The 19838-nt window shown below is 42.4% G+C and overlaps 1 protein-coding gene across 1 annotated transcript in view; it reads right to left on the bottom strand.

The window, feature by feature from the left end:
• Nucleotides 1–9130: 9130 nt before the first annotated feature.
• The window catches only part of PCGF6 (polycomb group ring finger 6), a 34395-nt gene continuing 23687 nt past the window's right edge, over nt 9131–19838 (bottom strand). The window contains exons 9-10 of the mRNA XM_066355455.1: nt 15495–15581; nt 9131–10503 (exon numbers count right to left, since the gene is read on the bottom strand). Coding sequence (XP_066211552.1) covers nt 10447–10503; nt 15495–15581 — 144 coding nt within the window. The 3' untranslated portion in view covers nt 9131–10446. The remainder of the gene's footprint in view (nt 10504–15494; nt 15582–19838) is intronic.

The raw sequence follows: 19838 nt of genomic DNA, 5'->3' as shown, positions 1-19838 counted from the left end.
GTCTGCTGAAGGCCCACGGTCAAGGCACATATGAGAAAGCAATCAATGAACAACTAAGGTGTCGCAATGAGAAACTGATGATTGATGCTTCTCATCTCTCTCCATTCCTGTCTGTCTGTTCCTATCTATCCCTCTCTCTGACTCTCTCTCTGTCCCTGTAAAAAAAAACAAAACAAAAAAAAACAAGCCTTTGAGTTAGGTACCCTTGTCTCCATTTACAGGTAAGAAAAACTAAAGCTCAGGGAAATTACATAACGTTTCCAAGATCACATGGCTTACAAGTAGCAGAGCTGGGAGTCCAAGCTATGCAGTCTGGCTTCACAATTCATACTTAATCACTATGAAATATTGCCTCTATTTCTTTTGGGGGGGAAAAATTCTGTTCGTGGTGACCTTTGTCTTCTCTCTCTCTCTCTTTTTTTTTTTACAGGGACAGTGAGAGTCAGAGAGAAGGATAGATAGGGACAGACAGACAGGAACGGAGAGAGATGAGAAGCATCAATCATCAGTTTTTCGTTGCGACACCTCAGTTGTTCACTGATTGCTTTCTCATATGTGCCTTGACTGTGGGGATACAGCAGACCGAGTAACCCCTTGCTCAAGCCAGCGACCTTGGGTGCAAGCTGAGCTTTTGCTCAAACCAGATGAGCCCGCGCTCAAGCTGGCGACCTCTGGGTAACGAACCCAGGTCCTCCACATCCCAGTCCGATGCTCTGTCCACTGCACCACCACCTGGTCAGGCTGTCTTCTCCTTCTTATTCAACCAGCTTTTCTCTTGGAAAAATGTTATCTTAGAAACATTAGGGCCTGACCTGTGGTGGCGCAATGGGATAAAGCGTCGACCTGGAACACTAAGGTTGCCTGTTCGAAACCTTGGGCTTGCCTGGTCAAGGCACATATGGGAGTTGATGCTTCCTGCTCCACCCCCTTCTCTCTCTCTCTCTCTCTCTCTCTCTCCCCTCTCTCTAAAAATCAATAAATAAAATATTTAAAAAAAAAGAAACATTAGGGAAAATATCTTTTCTTACTTATGTGGAAATAGTATCACACTAAGAACCCTTGTAAAAACTATACAACATCAGAACAAACTCAAAATGCAGCCAAGATCAAACCATAAAATCCACTTTGTGAAAGTAAGTCCTTGGCAAGCTTTCAGAAAATCAATATGGCATTTCATTTGTGAGTGGACTATTAATCTCTAAAAGGTAATAAAATTTAGATTTTATCAGTCCAATTTTGAAGACAGGCCAATAATAAAATTCATGTACACAACAACATATGGAAAAAGGATAAAAATGAGAACCTACTCTTTCATCATGGTCTACTGAAGAAAACAAAGATGAACATTCAGCCTTGGCTGGTTGGCTCAGTGATAGAGTATTGACCCAGCATGTGGATGTCCTGGGTTTGATTCCTAGTCAGGGCACATAGGAGAAGCAACCATCTGCTTCTCTACCTCTCTTACTCCCCACTCTACCTCCCCTCCTACAGCCATGGCTCAACTGGTTTTAGTGCATTGCCCTGGGAGCTGAGGATGGCTCTGTGGAGCCTCCACCTCAGGTGCTAAAATTAGCTCAGTTGCAAGCATGGCCCCAGATGGGCAGAGCATCAGCCCCAGACTGGGGATGCTGAGTGGATCCTGGTCAGGGCGCATGCTGCAGTCTGTCTATCTCCCTTCCTCTCACTTGGGGTAAGAATGAGAATAAGGAGGAGGAGGAAGAGGAGGAGGATGAGGAGGAGGAGGGGGTAGAGGAGGAAAAAAGATGAACATTCAAGGCATGGGAAAGAAACAAAAATATATGTCATCCTAAAGGCCATCCAAAAATACTTGATTTATACAGACATTAATATGTACCTTTCCTGCACTGTTTGGAATCTTATTCTAATTTTTAAAAATGTTAGAGAAAAGTCATACCCATATAATAAATAATGTGCAAACACTAAGATGAGTAAGTAGAAAAGTAATAACACAGAAAGTTAGTTACAATATATTAAGAGAAAGAGAATTACAAAATACTATGTATTTTACATTTTCATATTTATATATTAGATTAAAAAGTTTAAGCACAAAAATACATGAAATCTTAACGATTTTCTCTTGGCTATTTTTTTTCTTTATTTAAACTCCTTTATATTTTATTTATATATAAATAGCTTTGTAATAAGAAATAAAAGTTATATTGACCACATGCTTATGCAAAAATTTAGAAATATAATAAGTATAGAAAAAAATTCTTAAAGTTTCATCACTTGGAAGTAATAAAACTTCAAAATTTTGGTGCAAAAAAAAAAAAGAACATTCAGAATTAGCATCCACTTGAAACTTCTGTTTCCAAGACGAGAAAATACAGCATAGAAGTTGCAACTATTAAAGGCCAAAAAGCAATTAAAACATTTAGTCACACATCTGATGTTATGATCCTACAAAAATATTTAGATTGAATCACAGAGTATGTATACTTTGGGCAAACTGAATAGGACAGATAAATGGGTCAGAGGTGTTACTTCTAAGAATTCAAAGACAAAGTTACTGTAAGAGAGTCGCTGTGTGAGCATGTGTAAGGCTTGTCAGCTTCGAATCCAGAAGAGGAATGGTCAGAGACTAGGTAAGAACACCATCTGACTCAATCAAGAGGAAAGGGCAATGTAGTGGAAACGGAGGGGAAGCTCAATGAAGCCCAAGGTCAGAGGAAATGACTTGGGCCTATACCAGAGAGAAGAGGATGGGATAGCGGTTAAGGGAGAAACTGAAAAATCTGCCACACCTGTATTTTGCCTAACTACAACTGTCGCAAAATATCCCTGGGCATCTTTGCTTAGTATCGCCTCAGAGAGGGCTTCTGCAAAACCTGAGACCTGCAAGCTGTGCCTGTCAGATCTCTCCTTAGCCACTGAAATCAGTCTCTGGAATCTGTACCTCATATGCTCTTTTTTTTTTTTTCATTTTTCTGAAGCTGGAAACAGGGAGAGACAGTCAGACAGACTCCCGCATGCGCCCGACCGGGATCCACCCGGCACGCCCACCATGGGGCGACGCTCTGCCCACCAGGGGGCGATGCTCTGCCCATCCTGGGCATCGCCATGTTGTGACCAGAGCCACTCTAGCGCCTGAGGCAGAGGCCACAGAGCCATCCCCAGCGCCCGGGCCATCTTTGCTCCAATGGAGCCTTGGCTGCGGGAGGGGAAGAGAGAGATAGAGAGGAAAGCACGGCGGAGGGGTGGAGAAGCAAATGGGCGCTTCCCCTGTGTGCCCTGGCCGGGAATCGAACCCGGGTCCTCCGCACGCTAGGCCGACGCTCTACCGCTGAGCCAACCGGCCAGGGCAACCTCATATGCTCTTATTTGGACTTGGTAATTTAGTTTTGTTTCTGCTGATGCTCCTAGTAAAAAATTCCTTTTGAAAAAACTTTGGGCCCTAGCTAAGAAGCAACCATCTGCTTCTCCACCTCTCCCCCTCTCGCTTCTCTCTCCCTCTCTCTTTTCTCCTCCCCTCTCACAGCCAGGGTTCTCATTGGAACAAGTTGGCTCCGGGCTCTGAGGATGGCTCCCTGGCCTCGCCTCAGGTGCTAAAAAAAATGGCTCTGGTTGCTTTGGAACAAGGGCCCCAGATGGGCAGAGTATCATCTCCTAGTGGGCTTGCTGGGTAGATCCTGGGGGGGGGGGGCATGCAGGAGTCTGTCTCTGCCTCCCTTCCTATCACTAAAAAACAAAAAAAAGAAAAAACTTTGATTGGCTTTGATCTGTTTTGCTCAGTAGACAGAGCACCAGCCTGGTGTGCAGACATCCCAGGTTTGATCCCTAGTCAGGGCACACAGGAGAAATGACCATCTGCTTCTCTCCCCCTTCTCTCCCTCTTCCCCACCTACAGCCAGTGGCTCAAGTGGTTTGAGTGTTGGCCCTGGGCGCTGAGGATAGCTCAGTTGGTCCCAGCATCAACCTCAGGTGCTAAAAATAGCCTGGAGGATTTGAGCAGCAGCCCCAGATAGGGGGTTACTGGATGGATTCCTGTCAGGGTACGTGCAGAAATCTGTCTCACTATCTCCCATTCTCTCACTTGGAAAGAAAAAAAAAATGAGATTTAAAAGAAGGAAAGAAAAAACTGATCTTATCTCAACTAAATATATGCTGCTGGTGGCAGCAGTAAGGCTAACTCAAGCAAAGTCAGGGCATTTGTTTGCTCGTACTTGTGCTTTTCCCTCATCCAAGTCTTTGACCCTCTGGTTATTTAAAGACAACTACCAAGTATTGCCTCCAAACCCCTAAGTTTTCACTTCTCCATGTTAACCAGAAACCGTTGTTCAACACTTGCTCTTGTCTTTTGTGTTTGTGGATCTCTCCTTTAGACTGTTATCCCATTGCTCTCCCATCTGTGAGCACCTTTGAAGTATGTTCCTCAGTACTAGACACACGAGGCTTTGGAGATTAGAAGCATTCAAGTCCCTTGATCTGAAACTCTGTTTCTTTTTTTATTTTTTATTTTTTTTTATTTTGAAACACCTACATTTATTAATCATGTGTAAATATATTTTCATAAGAAACTAAAGCAATACATATTTAAAGGTTAGCAGGTTTGCCTGACCTGTGGTGGCGCAGTGGATAAAGCGTTGACCTGGAAATACTGAGGTTGTCGGTTCGAAACCCTGGGCTTGCCTGGTCAAGGCACATATGGAAGTTGATGCTTCCAGCTCCTTCCCCCTTCTCTCTCTCCTCTCTCTCCCTCTCTGTCTCTGTCTCTCTCTCCTCTCTAAAAAAAAAAAAAAAAAAAAAAATGAATAAAGGTTAGCAGGTTAGACTTTGGGAGGATTTATACATATTTCTTATAGTTTACAGTAATTTCTAATTGGTCTGTAAGAAACATGAATTATTGGTATAATAAAATACAATAAGAGAAAAATTAATAAATAGCCACAGAATTAATTTTTGCAGCCATTGATTATGTTACCTTTAAATATGAAATGTATATAAAATATTAATAAGTGAAAATATAGGTTTATATTGTTATTACCATCATAAATTCAAAGTGTTTTAAGTTAAACCATTTTATTTTTATTTTTTTATTTTTTTAAAATAAATTTTTATTAATGTTAACGGGATGACATTAATAAATCAGGGTACATATATTCAAAGAAAACATGTCTAGGTTATCTTGTCATTAAATTATGTTGCATACCCCTCGCCCAGAGTCAGATTGTCCTCTGTCACCCTCTATCTAGTTTTCTTTGTGCCCCTCCCCCTCCCCCTAACCCTCTCCCTCCTTCCCTCCCGCATCCTCCCTCCCCCCACCCCTGGTAACCACCACTCTTTTTATTTTTTTAATTTTTTTTTAATTTTTAATTTTTTATTATTCATTTTAGAGAGGAGAGGGAGAGACAGAAAGGAGAGACAGAGAGAGAGAAGGGGGGAGGAGCTGGAAGCATCAACTCCCATATGTGCCTTGACCAGGCAAGCCCAGGTTTCGAACCGGCAACCTCAGCATTTCCAGGTTGATGCTTTATCCACTGTGCCACCACAGGTCAGGCTACCACCACACTCTTGTCCATATCTCTTAGTCTCGTTTTTATGTTCCACCAATGTATGGAATCATGTAGTTCTTGTTTTTTTTCTGATTTACTTATTTCACTCCGTATAATGTAATCAAGATCCCACCATTTTGCTGTAAATGATCTGATGTCATTATTTCTTATGGCTGAGTAGTATTACATAGTGTATATGTGCCACATCTTCTTTATCCAGTCTTCTATTGAAGGGGTTTTTGGTTGTTTCCATGTCTTGGCCACTGTGAACAGTGCTGCAATGAATATAGGGCTACATGTGTCTTTACATATCAATGTTTCTAAGGTTTTGGGGTATATACCCAGTAGAGGGATTGCTGGGTCATAAGGTAGTTCTATTTTCAGGTTTTGTTTTGTTTTGTTTTGTTTTTACAGAGGCAGAGATAGACAGGGACAGACAGGAACGGAGAGAGATGAGAAGCATCAATCATCAGTTTCTCGTTGTGCATTGCGACTTCTTAGTTGTTCATTGATTGCTTTCTCACATGTGCCTTAACCGTGGGCCTTCAGCAGACCAAGTAACCCCCTGCTGGAGCCAGCGACCTTGGGTCTAAGCTGGTGAGCTCTTTGCTCAAGCCAGATGAGCCCGCGCTCAAGCTGGCGACCTCGGGGTCTCGAACCTGGGTCCTTCCGCATCCCAGTCCGACGCTCTATCCACTGCGCCACCACCTGGTCAGGCTATTTTCAGTTTTTTGAGGAACCACCATACTTTCCTCCATAATGGTTGTACTACTTTACAGTCCCACCAACAGTGGATGAGAGTTCTCTTTTCTCCGCAGCCTCTCCAACATTTGCTATTACCCGTCTTGTTGATAATAGCTAATCTAACAGGGGTGAGGTGGTATCTCATTGTAGTTTTGATTTGCATTTCTCTAATAACTAATGAAGATGAGCATCTTTTCATATATCTGTTGGCCATTTGTATTTCTTCCTGGGAAAAGTGTCTGTTCATGTCCTCTTCCCATTTTTTTATTGGATTGTTTGTTTGTTGTTGAGTTTTATGAGTTCTTTGTAAATTTTGGATATTAGGCCCTTATCTGAGCTGTTGTTTGAAAATAACATTTCCCATTTAGTTGGCTGTCTGTTTATTTTGATGTCAGTTTCTCTTGCTGAGCAAAAACTTTTTATTCTGATGTAGTCCCATTCATTTATCTTTGCCTTTACTTCTCTTGCCATTGGAGTCAAGTTCATAAAATGTTCTTTAAAACCCAGGTCCAGTCCTGGCCGGTTGGCTCAGCGGTAGAGCGTTGGCCTGGCGTGCAGGGGACCCGGGTTCGATTCCCGGCCAGGGCACACAGGAGAAGCGCCCATTTGCTTCTCCATCCCCCCCCCCTCCTTCCTCTCTGTCTCTCTCTTCCCCTCCCGCAGCCAAGGCTCCATTGGAGCAAAGATGGCCCGGGCGCTGAGGATGGCTCCTTGGCCTCTGCCCTAGGCGCTAGAGTGGCTCTGGTCGCAGCAGAGCGACGCCCTGGAGGGGCAGAGCATCGCCCCCTGGTGGGCAGAGCTTTGCCCCTGGTGGGCGTGCCGGGTGGATCCCGGTCGGGCGCATGCGGGAGTCTGTCTGACTGTCTCTCCCCGTTTCCAGCTTCAGAAAAAATACAAAAAAATAAAAAAAAAAAAAAATAAAACCCAGGTCCATGAGTTTAGTACCTATGTCTTCTTCTGAAACTCTATTTCTGTTGTTGTAGCCCAAGAGCACATTGATTTGGGGGTACAGATTTGTAAACCAGTCGATCAACATTCTTACTTAGTTCACTCACTGCCTAGTAGTAACAACAGGCAACATACAACCAGCTATAGCTTAGCTGAGTTGCTTGGAGGTCAAGTCCAGGACAGAGGGGAAAAAAAGGGTAGAATTTTTGTGATTCTTATTTACCAGTATCTGCCTTTTATTTATTCTGAGAGCCTGACCAAGCATTGGTGCAGCAAATAGTGTTGGCCTTGGATGCTGAGGACCCAGGTTCAAAACTCCGAGGTCACCAGCTTGAGCACAGGTTAATCCAGCTTGAGTGTGGGCTCACCAGCTTGAGTGCAGGGTCACAGACATGACCCCATGGTTGCTGACTTGAGCACAAAAATCACTGACTTGAAGTTCAACATTGATGGCTTAAGCCCAAGGTTGCTGACTTGAGCAAGGGGTCACTGGCTTGGCTAGAGCCCCCCAGTCAAGGTACATATGAGAAAGCAATCAATAAACAACTAAGGTGCTGCAACTATGAGTTGATGCTTCTCATCTCTCTCCCTTCCTGTCTGTTCCTGTCCCTCTCTCTTAAAAAAAAAAATTCTGAGAGATGTGTGTAACCCAAGGGCTGTGAGTTCCTTGAAGGAACTATCCTTTAATTTTAATCTTTTAATCTTGTTCACACAATGTCTAACAAGTGATAAAACTTTTTTGACTTGTTCATTGCATAAACTTATCAAATAATTACATTTAATATTCTACATAAAAGTATTTTCCCATGTTACTGTAATTCATAAGTTCTGAGTTCTTGGAATATTCTATCTTTGTATGCCTGAGATGTTGGACCACACCAGAAAGTTTATGCTAACAATGTCATTTATGGGTGAATGCCTGTCTTCTTTTACCTGGAGCCCCAGGACATGCTGGAGTTTAAACACTGGGTAAATGCTGAGTCTCAATGGCTGAGTAAATTATATGGGTGCTACATGCCCAAGTGACTGAAAACCCTGGACACTAAGGCTCAGGTGAACTGCATTGGTTGGCTACACTTTGTACATCACATACCACTGCTGGGAAAATTAAACACTGCTCCTGTGTCTCACTGGGAAAGAACAACTGGAAGTTTGTGCCTAATTTCTCCTAGAGTCTGCCCCATACATCTTTTCCATTTGCTGATTTTGATATGCATTTATAGTAACAGGTTATAAATATGAGTATAATAGCTTTTCTGGGCCCCATGAATCCTTCTAGTGAAACACTGAACTGGAGGGTGATCTTGGGGATCCTTGACACACATGGTAACATGGGACAAGAAAAAAATATTAAGTGATTTGTCCAAAAAACACTTAAGAGGCAATGAATTCCAGAGCTGCTATTCTGTCTATTATCAAATAACAGCATCTAGTAAAATTAATGAAGGTAAAGATGTTTATAAAATATCTGAGACTGAGTGGTGGTGGCGCAGTGGATAGAGTATCGATCTGGGACACTGAGGGCCCAGGTTCAAATCCAAGGTTGTGGCTTAAGCACAGCTCACCTGGCTTGAGTGCAGAATAACTAGCTTGAGCGTGGAGTCACCAGCTTGAGTGTGAGATCATCGATGATCCCATGGTCACTGGCTTGAGCCCCCCAGTGAAGGCATGTATGAGAAGCAATCAATGAACTAAAGTGACTCAACTACAGGTTGATGTTTCTCCTCTCTCTCTCTCTCAAAGAAAAAATAACCTATTTGACAGCAAGGTTTAACTTTGATGTAATACCTCATCTCCTAAATAGGGTTTTGTTTTTTTTTAATCCACAATAAGCACAAACATTTCAAAATAGGTTAAAATAAATTTTTATTTTAAAAAATTTATTAAATGTTAAAAGAGATTTAACACAATAACAAATCCTTTATAAAATAATTGCCAATCTTTACCCAATTGTAATTGTTTCTAGGCAACTTGGAAACTTCGTAATGAAACAGGTTCTACAAAATATTTCTTTTAGAAAGTTATCAAAATGCTAATCTTAGGCAAAATAATGTTAAAACTGAAATCTCTGTATGCAAGCGAGTGAGGTCTCATACACCCGTATTCTTTTTTTTTTAATTTTTTTAAAATTCATTTTAGAGAGGAGAGAGAAAGGGAGAGAGAGAGACAGAGAGGGAGAGAGAGAGACAGAGAGGGAGAGAGAGAAGGTGGGGAGGAGCTGGAAGCATCAACTCCCATATGTGCCTTGACCAGGCAAGCCCAGGGTTTCAAACCGGCGACCTCAGCATTTCCAGGTCGACGCTTTATCCACTGCGCCACCACGGGTCAGGCTTCACCCATATTCTTTATCCCAGTGGCAAAGTAATGGAAAAACAAACATTAAACTGACTTACTGAGGAAACAATGACTAAGTATTCTGTAAACTTCTCAAATTTTTTTATTACTTTCAGAAGCAGTGTCATTACAAGGTATTAATAACCATATTACGTACTCAAATAAAATGAATGTTATTCAAATTAACATTCTAGGAATAGAAATATTATTGCAAAGAGGCACCCCCTTGTTGTAAGATATGTTAAAGAAGTCTTTATGACACTGAAGGCTTATGGTACAGGCCATAAACCATAAGGGAGACAGTCTCTTCACACAGGATAACGGTAACTTATCCCTTTTAGAAGTGAATAACACCTCTTTAGTAGTGATGTTGGTTAAAAAAAAAAATGGTCGAGTTCAAAATATGCCAACACACATAAGTGGCTGACAATTTCGGTCTTTGTCTGAGGGGTACAGCCTATGTACATAGTTCAACAAAGACTGGCTTTGAATCTTCATTTCAAGAGCATATTTATTTTCTGCCCAATTGACACCATTGCAGAGAGCAGAATCCAAACCACCAGCTTAAAAGGGATATGGCTCAATGAAAAGAAACAGTAATGAATTTACAACAAAGATTTGGAAGCAAAATCAATATAGGATTTGAAATCACAAGGAATTTAAAAACTCAGTACTTAAAATTTTTCCCCCTGAGCTATGGATGCTTTTTATATATAGTCACTAGTAAAACAGATGCATTCCGTCATTCCAAGTTATACTTATACATATTATAATGCTTGGTGCTGAAAACAGATGTCTGTCTTAGCACAAAATGGTAGCAATTACGTGTGAAAATCTTTGGTGAGATGTAATCCTACAGAAGCCACCTGATTTTGTTTCCCTCCTCCCTCCTCCACTTCTAGAATCTTCAAGTAATTTTCAGAGGAGAAACCACGAGACCATAATGAAGGACCAGAAGGCCATCCTAAAAGGGAAAAAAAAAAGTGTTTTGCAGTTATTTGAAAACTATATAAAAATCAAGTCAATGACAGTTTGTTTTTCATACCCCAACACTAATGTGAAGTTCTTTTTTTTTTTAAACTTTTATTCATTTGAGAGAGAGAAGAGAGAGAAGAAGGAGCAGGAAGCATTAACTCCCATGTGTGCCTTGACCAGGCAAGCCCCGGGTTTCAAACCGGCAAACTCAGCGTTCCAGGTCAATGCTTTATCCACTGCGCCACCAGAATGTAAGGCCATAATGTAAAATTATTTAAAGAGAATAAAGGATCCAAGAAAAGGGTCTAAGATAAATAAACTTGCTTATACACTCACCTCATCACCAAATACTCTCTGTTAGTGTGCCTTTTTAATAACTCCCAGGAGACAATTCTGAAACTACCAGGTATCCACAGTTAGCCAGGGGTTGTTTATGGCTAAATAGTTATCCAAAAAGAACTAAAAGAGATTCACCTTTCTTTCTGTACAGACTACTGAACAGACAGTCCAGGCATTGGACTTATCTAAAAAAAGACTCAATTATTATAAAGCATCATGGATCTGCTAAGATATGAAATATTTACTTACACATAAATGCAGCTCACTACTATTTTAAGTGAGAAAACTTTGGAACTCTTTTAAAAAAAAAATCCATTTTTTGGCCTGACCTGTGGTGGTGCAGTGGATAAAGCATCGACCTGGAAATGTTGAGGTCGCCGGTTCGAAACCCTGGGCTTGCCTGGTCAAGGCACATATGGGAGTTGATGCTTCCAGCTCCTCCCCCCTTCTCTCTCTCTGTCTCTCTCCCCTCTCTCTCCCTCTCTGTCTCTCTCTCTCCTCTCTAAAAATGAATAAAATAAAAAAATCACTCTAAACTTTAAAAAAAAAAATCCATTTTTTAAAATACTTTTTTTATTTGTTCATTTTTAGAGAGAGAGAGAGAGTGAAAGAGGAGGAAGGAGCAGGAAGCACCAGCTCCTATATGCGCCTTGACTAGGCAAGCCCAGGGTTTCAAACTGTTGACCACAGCATTCAAGGTCGATGCTTTACCCACTGTATCACCATAGGTCAGGCAAAACTCTGGAACATTTTTTTTTGGTGACAGAGACAGAGGGAGATAGAGAGAGGGACAGATAAGGACAGACAGACAGGAAGGGAGAGAGATGAGAAGCATCAATTCTTTGTTGCAGCACCTTAGTCGTTCATTGATTGATTTCTCATATGTGCCTTGGGGGAGGGGGCAGCTACAGCAGACCGAGTAACCCCTTGCTCGAGCCAGCAACCTTGGGCTCAAGCTGGTGAGCTTTGCTCAAACCAGATAAATCCATGCTCATGCTGGTGACTTTGGGATTTTTTTTATTTTTTATTTTTTGTATTTTTCTGAAGTTGGAAACAGGGAGGCAGTCAAACAGACTCCCGCATGCGCCCAACCAGGATCCACCTGGCATGCCTACCAGGGGGCGATGCTCTGCCCATCTGGGGCATTGCTCTGTTGCAACCAGAGCCATTCTAGTGCCTGATTAGAGCCATCCTCAGTGCCCGGGCCAACTTTGCTCCAATGGAGCCTTGGCTGCGGGAGGGGAAGAGAGACACAGAGAGGAAGGAGAGGGGGAGGGGTGGAGAAGCAGATGGGCGCTTCTCCTGTGTGCCCTGACCGGGAATCGAACCTGGGATTCCTGCACGCCAGGCCGACGCTCTACCACTGGGCCAACCAGCCAGGGCAATCTTGGAGTTTTGAACCTGGGTCCTCCGCGTCCCAGTCCAATGCTCTATCCACTGTGCCACTGCTTGGTCAGGCAAAACTTTGGAACTCTTACCTATTTAATATATCATATATTTTACTTCCTCCTTTGAGACAATTCAGTAAAACTTAACTCTTGATATCTGGAGTCATCACTATGAAACAGTACTGTATTGTGTTGTAACCTAGTAATGTCCTCAGTCAGCGGTTGACTTAACCCTAAACTAAATGACTAAATACTGTGCTTCTGAGTTGTTTTCTCTGTTTTGGTCTATTCCCTGTATTGATATCAGTTCTTAATTCACTGTGCTCTCACCAAGGCTGTATCCAGCAAGCAATCCACCTTTTCTGAGGTACTATTTGCTAATCTATTATAAAACTAGCTTTAAGAAAAGACTCATTAGGGAAGTGTGCCACGAGCAACTGGCCTACTTTGAGTGACAAAGAGGAGCGATGGCACGTACGCCTTACATTCCCGATCCTGCTCTAGCTATCCCTTGTCCCTTCTTTGCTCAGCTTTCCCAGGGCTCTACTTCCTCATTCTCATTCACTGCTCAGCTCATTGCAGTCTGGCTTCTGCTCCTGGCAGCTCTGGGGAAAGCTCACCAGAATTCTACAAAAAGGTTCACAAATTCAAATGTTCATGAGGGCTAGGAAAGTAACAAAAATGAACATGTGAGTTAGGTATGTAAGTCAAAAAAGAATGTTGAGACCAGCAGTAAACCAGAGAAAACATGCCTAGTTAAAAAAATTTAAACTAAAGCCTGACCAGGCAGTGGCGCAGTGGATAGAGCATCGGACTGGGATGCAGAGGACCCAGGTTCGAAACCCCAAAGTTGCCAGTTTGAGCGTGAGCTCATCTCATTTAAGCAAGGCTCACCAGCTTGAGCCCACGCTGGCTTGAGCAAGGGGTTACTCGGTCTGCTGAAGGCCCGCGGTCAAGGCACATATGAGAAAGTAATCAATGAACAATTAAGGAGCCGCAACGAAGAACTGATGCTTCTCATTTCTCTCCCTTCCTGTCTCTCTGTCCCTCTATCTCTCTTTGCATCTGTAAAAAAAAAATTTAAACTCTAATAATTTAAAACAGAATAACCCAATAAAGCACAGTTTCATACCATATTTATAACACAAATAGAAAAATTTTATAAACATTTTTACATGAATATACATTATATTTTAGATATTTTTCCTCTGGTCAGGGCACGTATGAGAAGCAATCAATGAACAACTAAAGTGCAGCAACTATAAATTGATGCTTCTCATCTCCCTTTTTGTCTCTGTATCTCTTGCTAAAATAAATAAATAAATAAATAAATAAATAAAATAAAATAAAAAGAACTCTTGGGGAGTAACAATAGTGTTCCAAATCTCAGGAAGGGGTTTGAGTTAAAACAGGTATATGTCTTGCCTGACCAGGCAGTGGCACAGTGGATAGAGCATTGGACTGGGATGCGGAAGGATCCAGGTTCGAGACCCAGAGGTTGCCAGCTTGAGCGCGGGCTCATCTAGTTTTAGCAAAAAAAAAAAAAAGCTTACCAGCTTGGACCCAAGATCTCTGCCTACAGCAAGGGGTTACTCGGTCTGCTGAAGGCCCGCGGTCAAGGCACATATGAAAAAGCAATCAATGAACAACTAAGGTGTTGCAACAAAAAACTGATGATTGATGCTTCTTATCTCTCTCATTCCTGTCTGTCTGTCCCTATCTGTCCCTCTTTCTGACTCTCTAATAAAAGAGCTAATCCATATAAACCATTTAGAAAAGTGCCTGACACAGTTAGTATTCAAAAAAATATTAGCTTTGTTACTTACAGTCTCTGTAATTTTAACCCTTTTAGTAGTACGAACATTCATGTACGTCCTCCTGCCTCCTGACCATCCAGAGTATAATTGATTTATTTTAAAAATGTGTAAGGCAACATTAAAAAAAGGCAAATGTATGTTTTTCTTGTTTCTATAAATTGGTTATCAAACAAACATGATTTTAATAAAACTGGGGCCTGGCCCTGGCCGGTTGGCTCAGCGGTAGAGCGTCGGCCTGGCGTGCGGGGGACCTGGGTTCGATTCCCGGCCAGGGCACATAGGAGAAGCGCCCATTTGCTTCTTCACACCCCCCTCCTTCCTCTCTGTCTCTCTCTTCCCCTCCCGCAGCCAAGGCTCCATTGGAGCAAAGATGGCCCGGGCGCTGGGGATGGCTCCTTGGCCTCTGCCCCAGGTGCTAGAGTGGCTCTGGTCTCAGCAGAGCTACGCCCCGGAGGGGCAGAGCATCGCCCCCTGGTGGGCGTGCCAGGTGGATCCCGGTCGGGCGCATGCGGGAGTCTGTCTGTCTCTCCCTGTTTCCAGCTTCAGAAAAATAAAAAAAACAAACAAAAAAAAACAACAACTGGGGCCTGACCTGTGGTGGCGCAGTGGATAAAGCGTCGACCTAGAAATGCTGAGGTCGCCGGTTCGAAACCCTGGGCTTGCCTGGTCAAGGCACATATGGGAGTTGATGCTTCCAGCTCCTCCCCCCCTTCTCTCTCTCTGTCTCTCCTCTCTTTCTGTCTCTCCCTCTCCTCTCTAAAATGAATTAAAAAAAAAAAAAAAACAACCAAGCTTTAAGTTAATAAAACTGGAACTAGAACTAGTTTCAATTTTTGAAAAGAAAACTCACTCCTGGGGTCAGTGAGCGTGAAAAAAACTCACTACTCAAAGGGTTAAGAAAATTGTAAAATATTTATTAAAACTTTATTGATAACATGAAACTTTATTCTTTCATCAAATACCTTGCCAGAGCCCTGGTCGGTTGGCTCAGTGGTAGAGCGTCAGCCTGGCGTGCAGAAGTCCCGGGTTTGATTCCCAACCAGGGCACACAGGAGAAGCGCCCATCTGCTTCTCCACCCCTCCCCCTCTCCTTCCTCTCTGTCTCTCTCTTCCCCTCCCGCAGCCGAGGCCCCACTGGAGCAAAGATGGCCTGGGCGCTGGGGATGGCTCCTTGGCCTCTGCCCCAGGTGCTGGAGTGGCTCTGGTCGCAATAGAGCAACGCCCCGGAGGGGCAGAGCATCGCCCCCTGTTGGGCAGAGCGTCGCCCCCTGGTGGGCGTGCCGGATGGATCCCGGTCGGGGGCACGGGGGAGTCTGTCTGACTGTCTCTCCCCGTTTCCGGCTTCAGAAAAACACAGGAAAAAACAAACAAACAAACAAACAAAAAAAAAAAACCTTGCCAGTTAGGCACGAAGGCTGGCAAAGTCTTAGACATACCTGCATTGCTGCATCACCTATTGCACGTCGGATTTCCCTTAGAGTTTGGTACCGCTCCAACAAGTGGTCGCCACAGATGATATCTACCTACAGGCAAATATAGTATCAGATGTTTTACTGCTTCAAAAATCCACATGAAAAATTAAGAAAAGTAAACATAATTATTTCCAGACTAACTACATTTTGCTATTTTAGACTGATTAAATACTCAAGAAAGATTTTAGAAACTTTTTACAAGAGTAAATAAACAAAGTAAAATGGAAAAAGCATTAGGACATAGCAGAACATCAGCACAGCTCAGTCAATATTCAAAATGAATCACTGAGAACAAACTAAATCATGTTTGATATATTTAGATAAGGTTACACAGAATAATATGTATTTTTAAAAGTTCAAAAATAAAATAATTAAAGGGGTATATAATGCTTAAAAAGGCAATCCTTATTTATTTGAATAATTCTCTAAAAAGACATATCTCATTTTCCAACAGTGGAAAGTCTAACACACACTAAGGGAACTGTTTTATAGATGGAATAATCTTACAAAGGTCTTTTCAGACCTTTAATAATATCAAAACTCTAAGATAAAGCTACTTTTATATAGAATGTTCTAGAAAGAATGATATTGTTATATAGTTATATACTATAACACAATAAGATTTCAGTATACTTACTTGTTAAGATAGAAAAGCAAATTTTTAATCTCTCTCTGCCTGCCACTGAGTGCTCTTTTCCCACTGTCTTAAATAGAATCAGGTCCTCAATAGTACTATTACTATATCTCCCTTAATTTGCTCCATCTCCTAATGTCCTTGTTTAGTTTATAGAATGAAATTTCTCCTTGTCCTCTAAACCTCTAACTGATTTTTCCTTTTCTTAGCTTGTCACATGCAATCAGCTGCCATGCCCTGTTGCTTCTTAGTTTATAACTCCTCTTAAGTTCATATCCTTTCAAATGCAGCCCCTAGGTTTAAACCACCTCCTAATCAGATTTCCTACCTTCAAATTCTATTTACTCTAAAAGTCTGTCAACATGTTAATCCCCCTAAAACCTTAAGCATGGCTAGGAAGAAGAGTAAAAACAGCTCCGTTTAACTGAGCAGCCACTATGTACATCATATGTTATACTATGTACTTGACATGTCATCTCATCTAATCCTCATATTCCTCTGACCTAGGTATTATAACTCACCTTTTACAGATAGGAATACTAAGAGGTGAAGGCATTAAACTGTCCTAAAGACACAAAGCTAGTGAGTAGCAAAATACAGATCTAAACTCAGGTCTGCCCCCATGTTATCTTTCCCTTTCTCCTTTGGGTATCTTTCTCCAAAGCCTTAAGTGCATATCTGGGGTCAGCAAACTTTCTGTAAACGGTTAGATAATAAATATTTTAGGTGCTGTAGGGCATAGGATTTGTTATATCTATTCAATTCTGCCGTTGTAGCATGAAAAGCCACAGTATGGCTGTATTCCAATAAAACTTTATGTGTAAAAACAGGCTACATTTAGCCCCGGGGTCATAATTTGTCAACTCCTATGCGATCTCATAATGCATAATTTCCAATCAATAACCACTTTTGTGTTTTCTGCTTACCAGTTTTAAAATAGGCAGAGCAATACTTGTTTGTAAAATGACTTGAAAGCAATGATATGGCCCTAGCCAGCTGGCTCAGTGGTAGAGTGTTGGCCCAGCATGTGGATGTCCCGGGTTTGATTACTAGTTAGGACACACAGGAGAGGTGCCCATCTGCTTCTCCACCCGTCCTCCCTCTTGCTTCTCTCTCTTCCCCTCTTGCAACTGTGGCTGGATTGGAGCAAGTTGGCGCAGGGTGCTGAGCAGGGCTCCATGGCCTCTGCCTCAGGCATCAAGAAGAGCTCAGTTGCTGAGCAACAAAGCAGTGCCCAGATGGGCGGAACATCGCCCCCTAGCGGGCTTACTGGGTGGATCCTGATTAGGGCCCATGAAGGGGTTTGTCTCTGCCTCCCCTCCTCTCACTGAATAATAAAAAAAGAAAGAAATGATAGGCCCTGGCCATTTGGCTCAGTGGTAGAGCGTCAGCCCAGCGTGTGGAAGTCCCGGGTTTGATTCCCAGCCAGGGCACACAGGAGAGACGCCCATCTCCTTCTCCACTCTTCCTCCTCTCCTTCTTCCTCTCTGTCTCTCTCTTCCCCTTCCACAGCCAAGGCAGGTGCCAAGGATGGCTCCATGGCCTTTACCTCAGGCACTAAAAAAAATGGCTCTGGTTGCAATGGAACAATGGCCTAGATAGGCAGAGCATCACCCTCTGGTGGGCTTGCCGGGTGGATCCCAATCAGGCACATGCGGGAGTCTGTCTCTCTGCCTCCCTGCTTCTCACTTCAGAAAAAGACAAAAAAAAAAAAAAAAAAAAAAGGAAGCAATGATAGATCTTAACACAGATCCATGAAAAATCAAAGAATTTGGAAACTATCATGATATTAATATTTATTAAGTAGTCAACAACGCAGAGACCACTGCTCTTAGGGGGCTTCACCACATGGTATACATTTATGGTTTGTTTACTATATTTTTCTTTTCAACTTAATCTTAATCCCCACCAAAGGTTGGCCAATTACTAACAGTTAGATATGCACAGTCCTAGATGCTATGTGTGCATGTGGGTTTGTTTTTATAAAAATGGTATAATACCATATATTATTGCTCTACAAATATTCTTTATTTAAAAATAAAAAAAAAACCTTAATATACTATGAACATCTTTTGGAGTACATAGTTAGCTTTCTTTCTCTTTAATAGCTGCATAGTGTTCCACTGTATGAATACATCATAATTTACATATCCATTTTCCTGATAAACATTTAAATTGCTTCCAATTTAAATGCTGATTTAAAAAAAGATACTTGACTACAAATATTTCATAAACAGACTTCATTCAAACAGATTCTCATCTCTGAGGGTTCTACAAACATGACTCACATATTTGGTAATTCACTAGGACTGAGAGAACTCGGCATGATCAGTTTTAATTTATCACAGCGACACAGCAAGGATACACAGCCAGATGAACAGTGGGGAAATGTAGGCAGCATCTGGAGAAATTCACACACTCTTCCCTCCTGGTCCAGGAGAAGATATACCCTATGCTTTCCTTTCCCAGTCCAGGAGGAGACATACCCTGACTACTCCTTTCTCTATAGGGGAAATGCAGCCAATTTATGCAATGTTATTGCCCAGGAAAGCCAATTTGAGGCTCAGAGGTTAGGGTTTTTACTGAGGTCTGGTCATGTTGGCATTCTCTGCCTAGCAACTACCAAATTCCAAACTCCCAAAAGAAAAGCAGGTATCATCACAGAGCCATTGTTTATACAGTCAGGCACAATGAAACACCCTTATCAGTTAGGGGACTTTTCATATTAGTGTAGAGAACTTTTTGCAAACCAAGTTCCTAGATCAGGGGTCCCCAAACTTTTTACACAGGGGGCCAGTTCACTGTCCCTCAGACCGTTGGAGGGCCGGACTATAAAAAAAAACTATGAACACTGGCCCTGGCCGGTTGGCTCAGTGGTAGAACGTCAGCCTGGTGTGCAGGAGTCCCGGGTTTGATTCCCGGCCAGGGCACACAGGAGAAGCACCCATCTGCTTCTCCACCCCTCCCCCTCTCCTTCCTCTCTGTCTCTCTCTTCCCCTCCCGCAGCTGAGGCTCCATTGGAGCAAAGTTGGCCCGGGTGCTGAGGATGGCTCTGTGGCCTTTGCCTCAGGCACTAGAATGGCTCTGGTTGCAACAGAGCGATGCCCCAGATGGGCAGAGCATCACCCCCTGGTGGACATGCCAGGTGGATCCCGGTTGGGTGCATGCGGGAGTCTGACTGACTGCCTTCCCGTTTCCAACTTCAGAAAAATACAAAAAACAAAAAACAAACAAACAAAAAAAAACTATGAACAAATTCCTATGCACACTGCACATATCTTATTTTAAAGTAAAAAAACAAAACGGGAACAAATACAATATTTAAAATAAAGAACAAGTAAATTTAAATCAACAAACTGACCAATATTTCAATGGGAACTATGCTCCTCTCACTGACCACCAATGAAAGAGGTACCCTTCCAGAAGTGCGGTGGGGGCCAGATAAATAGCCTCAGGGGGCCGCATGTGGCCCGCGGGCCGTAGTTTGGGGACCCCTGTCCTAGATGCTAGACAAGGGCTAACCTTGTAAGCAGGCCCTTCTAAAGACAGCAGCCTCAGGTTTGCTTTGTTAACTCTTTTCAATTTGCCTATCCTCCAGAGTATCAAGTCTTAGGTAGAAAGATTAACTATAATATTTCTGAATATAACCTGAAGGTAGCCTTCTTTTTAAAATT

Source organism: Saccopteryx leptura, chromosome 13 (assembly GCF_036850995.1).
Source record: "Saccopteryx leptura isolate mSacLep1 chromosome 13, mSacLep1_pri_phased_curated, whole genome shotgun sequence".
NCBI lineage: Eukaryota > Metazoa > Chordata > Mammalia > Chiroptera > Emballonuridae > Saccopteryx > Saccopteryx leptura.
Note: the sequence above shows the minus strand (reverse complement) of the source record. Positions and strands in the feature narration are given on the sequence as shown.